Source organism: Acomys minous (assembly GCF_964271855.1).
Source record: "Acomys minous genome assembly, chromosome: 4".
Classification (NCBI taxonomy): Eukaryota; Metazoa; Chordata; class Mammalia; order Rodentia; family Muridae; genus Acomys; species Acomys minous.
Genome location: NC_140486.1, coordinates 43,740,804 through 43,746,322, shown reverse-complemented (window position 1 = coordinate 43,746,322; position 5,519 = coordinate 43,740,804). Strand labels below are relative to the sequence as shown.

Sequence of the window (5,519 nt, the reverse complement as noted above, 5' to 3'; positions counted from 1 at the left end):
TAGCCTCTGGTCCTTGTCCAGGCTGGTCTCTGAGCTTGGAGGTGCTGCTTCGCTATGCGCCAGGGTGTGGGACTTTGAGCTTCAGACTTAGAGCATCTTGGAAATGGCGAGTTTGGCGAGTGGTGGTGGTGGTGGTGGTGGCAGCGGCGGCGGCGGCAGCTTGGTGTGTGTGTGTGTGTGTGTGTGTGTGTGTGTGTGTGTGTGTGTGTGTGTGTGTGTGTGTGTGTGTGTGTGTGTGTGTGTGTAGCCTGAGTCTGCCTTTCCATTCAGGCAGTTCGAGCTGGGACAGGACAGAGGTTTAGGACTTCCATGCAAAGAAGTCCAGGAGGAAGAAGAAAGAATCCGTAAAGTCTAGCAGGCTGGAGCCAGGCGGGGCGGGGCGGACAGGAAGAGGCCCGGCCTGGGCCAGTATAAATGCTGTGGAGGGGGCGGCTGCATTAGGCTCAAAGAGGCGCGCCAAGACCTGCGGCCCGCCTTGCCTCTTGAGCCGCCCCTGCGAGTCCTGAGCGCGTGTGCACGCCTGCGCGTGCTCGGGCCCTTCCTGGCAGGCTGCTTGTAAGATGAGTGAAGAAGCAGGTGGGGGAGAGGGGAGGCAGCAAGCGAGAGGGCGAGGGGAGCGCTGGCGCTGAGAGGCGCTCACTTGGAGCGCGGAGAGCTAGCAAGACGAGCCTGATTCCATGTCCCCCGCTGCCTCCCTGCCAGACTCCCGAAGATGATGGCCATGAACGCCAAGCAGCCTTTCGGCATGCACCCGGTACTGCAAGAACCCAAATTCTCCAGCCTGCACTCCGGCTCTGAGGCCATGCGCCGAGTTTGTCTCCCAGCCCCGCAGGTACGTAGCGGAGCATAATTACCGCTCTAAGGCACATTTTTGACAGGCACTAGCTTCATGTTTTTTTCATGTCGACCAGAACAATCGCCGCTGTCTGAACCCCTCGCCTTGTCTCCCCCGCGCTCTCTCGCGGCGCTCTCTCTCTCTCATTCATGTCTCTGATCCACACGTCTGTTCCAACAGAGAGGCTGCCTCCGTATTAATTTTTATGACCTGGGCTTTGAGGAGAGGCATCTCGGATGCTTGAAAATGTGTTTTAATCCTGAGTTGACAGTATTCCCCACTGACCGTGCTGTGCGCCTTCTTGCTTGCAGCTGCAGGGTAATATATTTGGAAGCTTTGATGAGAGCCTGCTGGCACGCGCGGAAGCTCTGGCGGCGGTGGATATCGTCTCCCACGGCAAGAATCATCCGTTCAAGCCCGACGCCACCTACCATACCATGAGCAGCGTGCCCTGCACGTCCACTTCGCCCACGGTGCCTATCTCCCACCCGGCTGCACTCACCACGCACCCGCACCACGCGGTGCACCAGGGCCTCGAGGGCGACTTACTGGAGCACATCTCGCCCACACTGAGCGTGAGCGGCCTGGGGGCCCCGGAGCACTCGGTGATGCCTGCTCAGATCCACCCGCATCATCTAGGCGCCATGGGCCACTTGCACCAGGCCATGGGCATGAGTCACCCTCATGCAGTAGCGCCTCACAGTGCCATGCCCGCGTGTCTCAGCGATGTGGAGTCAGACCCTCGAGAGCTGGAAGCCTTCGCTGAGCGCTTCAAGCAGAGGCGCATCAAGTTGGGGGTGACCCAGGCGGACGTGGGCGCGGCTCTAGCCAATCTCAAGATCCCCGGCGTGGGCTCGCTCAGCCAGAGCACCATCTGCAGGTTCGAGTCTCTTACTTTGTCACACAACAATATGATAGCGCTCAAGCCGGTCCTCCAGGCCTGGCTGGAGGAGGCGGAGGCTGCCTACCGAGAGAAGAACAGCAAGCCGGAGCTCTTCAATGGCAGCGAGCGTAAGCGCAAACGCACGTCCATCGCCGCACCAGAGAAGCGCTCACTCGAAGCCTATTTCGCCATCCAGCCACGTCCTTCATCCGAGAAGATCGCGGCCATCGCTGAGAAACTGGACCTTAAAAAGAATGTGGTGAGGGTCTGGTTCTGTAACCAGAGACAGAAACAGAAACGAATGAAGTACTCAGCTGTTCACTGACTGCGGCGGGTGCGGCGTCCGGAGGATCCCGGAGAGCCTAGTGGCGTCGCCCCTTTTCGATGGGAGGGGGCGTCATGGGACACTCCAGGGTGTTTCTTGGCAGGTCAGGCTCTCTCCCCCGAATCACAGACTTCCTCCCTTTCCCCGCTTAATTGCCTCTTGGCCGTCCTTTCTTCCCTTTCCTTTCTATTCCCACCAAAAAGAAAAAAGAAAAAAGTTCTGGCGCTAGGGGAAAAAAAATCCCCCCAAAAGGAAAGCCTGGCGGGACTTTGTGCTGTCCGAGGTGCTGAAACTTGCTCGTGAGACTGCAGGACATCAGGCCTGTAGCCGGGAGGCAGAAGAGCTAGTGAATTCACCTGACATTCCGACTCCAAGGTGAAAAATACCACTTTTTTTTTTTTACTAGGCGCCATTAGGCAAGGGCAAAGGTAAGGAAAAGAGAGACAGATAATAATAATGATAATAATAATATAAAGTCTACAATATTTAAGCGGGATATAAACATGGAGATTAATAAATTTATTAGAGTATATAAAACACGTATGTTTCCAAAGGATAGCCTTATAATTCCCTTCTGCGCCTAAATTCTACCCACAGTACCCGTTGGTTTACCGTACATTCTCATTAAAGTAGCATGGGTTAAGTTCAGGCATAGTGTGTGGGAGATCCGCGGTCTGGGTTGTTGGTGGTCAGTAGGATTCCAGGCAAGGTGCGCCCAACTCAGAGACTGAAAATACTTGGGATGCCTTGGCTGGTGGTGAGCAGAAGCCAGCTTTCTTCCTCGACCTCCTTTTGGAGGGGTGGGGTTGGCGGTTCCAGATGAGACCAGCTGAAGAAGACTCCCAATCTCCTCTCACTGCTTTTTGTTGGACTGCCGGCCCAGCTTTCCAAAGTGGCTGTAATTTCTGCAATTCCTTCCAACACAGCTAACCTAACTGTTGCACTTTTATTACTGTGGCTGCTAGTTCTTGTTATTTATTTAACTCCATTTCCCCCACCCCGTTTTATGTGTCCTTCTGTGGAAGTTCACTTATAGTTTCCAAGCAAGCAGAAGAGCAGGACCACAGAACTGGACCCTTCTCACTGGAGCCACAGCTGCCTCGTATTTTATTTTATTTTATTTTGTTGCTTCATGTAGTTTGTGTGTTGCTGTGTGACCTTTGGTTTCATTTCTGGAATAGATACAAATAAAACATTGCATTTCTTCTCTTTATCCCTTATATTAACTTCTAAAATAAATGCTTTATTTTTCGACCTGAATTGCAGTAGTATTCCTTCCCTGGTGCTAAAGATAATTAGGCTTGGAAAGGATTTAAAAATGAAAACTTATCTCTCTTCCCCACTCCCTCCCCCAAGCAGTCTCACAGTCTTACTTTCAACACCAAGCAGCCTGGCTTTGTCTCTCTGAATCGCAAACATTTTCAAAGGCAACTTCTGCTTCTTATTTTGGTTTTGCTTGTTTGTTTTGTTTTTGTTTTTCGAGGAGGCGGGGTTTCTCTGTATACCCTTATCTGTCCTGGAACTCACTCTGTAGACCAGGCTGGCCTCGAACTCAGAGGTCCACCTGCCTCTGCCTCATGAGTGCTGGGATTAAAGGGGTTTGCCACCACACGGGGCCAATTATTCCAAGCTTCATGTTAGGCTATTCTCCTAACTTGGATACTTGGAAGCCTGGCTGATTGGGAGTTCAAACTTTAATCCTGTCGCTCAAAAACTAAATCCCGTGGAGCTAATTTTCTAATTTTCCTATGTCTCCTGGTCAAGATCGTTGGTCTACAGAATGAATACCTATTACCCAACTCACACTATTATGGTCAAGACTGGGTAAGACTGTTTATTGGAGGTGTCTGGGTAGGTGGTGCTTGGCACTTTATAAGAAACAAAATACTATTTTAAATAATTCAAACAGCTGCAAATATGGGGGTGATAGAGGCAAAGGGGGAGAAAAACAATTGCTCAGACAGAATATTGGAACATCTTCCAAATTTCATCATTTGAAATTATCGTCAGAAGATTATCACAGGATAGGTGTATGTTGGCGGAGGGATTGAGCAGCCTGTTGCAAAATACGGCAACAAATGGCAGGACCCTTATTTCTTTTCACCTGAAACGAGCGGAAACTTTTTGAGTGCATGTGTGCCTTAGAAACACGTTTGCGGTTTAAAAATTAATGCTACAGCATCAGGAGTCGTCTGCGCATTTCTCCGGGGCGTCTTCAAAGAGCTCTGGGTGCTTTACCCGAAATTCAGAGCAAAGCAGGCTTCAGATCCACGTCGTTCTCCCGCGCAGCCACATCCTCACCCCACCCCCACACCTCTGTAAAAGCAAACTTGTGAATAGCCCCCAGTTCCGCAGGTTTCAGCCCCTCGCACCCGCCGCCTTTCGCAGCCACCCCAGCAATTCCTCCACCTCCCTCTCTCCATCGGTGTCCTTTAATAATAAATGCCCTTATGCCATTACATTATATTGTGGGTTTTGAAAATTTAAAATACGGCTGATGCAATATTAATTGCCTATAGTGGTATAAAACACAGGGCCGGAGCCCAGCCGGGCTGTAGAGGAGGCGGCCGAGAACGTCCCGCGCCCAAGCGAAGCGCTCCAGAAGGGCGCGCCTTTGCCGGCTGCTGGGTTTCCTGCAGGTAAGAGCCTTCAGATTTTTTTCACCCTCAAGAAAGACCCAGATATTTATCTGTATCAACTTTTCGAAAGTTCCCTGCTGTCATTTAATTCATTTAAAAAAGATTAACCACCACAAAAGTTTGCGAGGTTTTTGGAGAGGCAGAGAGGGGGGCTGCCTGTCTGCAACGCACTGGGTTAAGAGTTCGAACTGTGTTTCTGTTCCTCCTGGAGACGCGGCTCTAGGCTTGGTGGAAGTATTTCGACCAGCTTCTGCCTGCGGGCAGGAGCTGAGGCCCTGTCTACAAAGTGCCCCACCCTCTTCCTCTCCCCGAACGCGCCGGGTAGGCGCCATTGCCTCTCTCCCTTGGCTTGCCCAGGAAGCCAAGGGAGTGTGGTTTCCCCGGGATAGTGCTGTGGCCTCTGACACTGTCCGTTGGAGAAACAGACCTTGCAGGGAGGGGGATGACAGCTTATTCAGGCTTCTCACTGGCCTAATTTGCCTCAGTGGGCCAATTCCTAACACTGTGACCCTGGGCAAGTCACATCACCTCATCTTTTGCTGATGATGACTTCTAATTTGAAAAAGTATAGAAATGTGCATTTCAAGAGCGTCTGGAGCAGATTTTTCTGTTTTAAATTCCACCAGCTCCCAACATTCACTAGTCAAGCCCTAGTCGGAGTCCTTTGGTCCTTATCAAGAGAAAGTGAGGCCAATGTGCTGGGCTGTTTGTGTAGAAGGCTGCTGTGAGCCTCTGCAAGTGGCCGGCTTTGAACATCTTTTGGACCAGGCAAAAAAGAATATAGGACCTTGCCTGTCTTGATGAGGGACTTCGCTGACTGGCAGAACTGGAAAGCAG

The 5,519-nt window shown here is 51.5% G+C and overlaps 1 protein-coding gene across 1 annotated transcript; it reads left to right on the top strand.

Annotated features, from left to right (window-relative positions):
- Positions 1-242: 242 nt before the first annotated feature.
- On the top strand, positions 243-3,323 carry POU4F3 (POU class 4 homeobox 3). The gene is made up of 2 exons (XM_084778213.1): positions 243-832; positions 1,147-3,323. Exons 1-2 carry the CDS (start codon positions 713-715, stop codon positions 2,041-2,043), a joined length of 1,017 nt encoding a protein of 338 aa, XP_084634339.1. The 5' UTR covers positions 243-712; the 3' UTR covers positions 2,044-3,323.
- Positions 3,324-5,519: the final 2,196 nt, after the last annotated feature.

Excerpts from the sequence above, each read along its gene's own strand:
- POU4F3 (XM_084778213.1), top strand. The coding sequence starts at position 713 with ATGATGGCCATGAACGCCAAGCAGCCTTTCGGCATGCACCCGGTACTG. Across the intron at positions 833-1,146 it reads TTTGTCTCCCAGCCCCGCAG|CTGCAGGGTAATATATTTGG; the intron begins GTACGTAGCGGA and ends TCTTGCTTGCAG.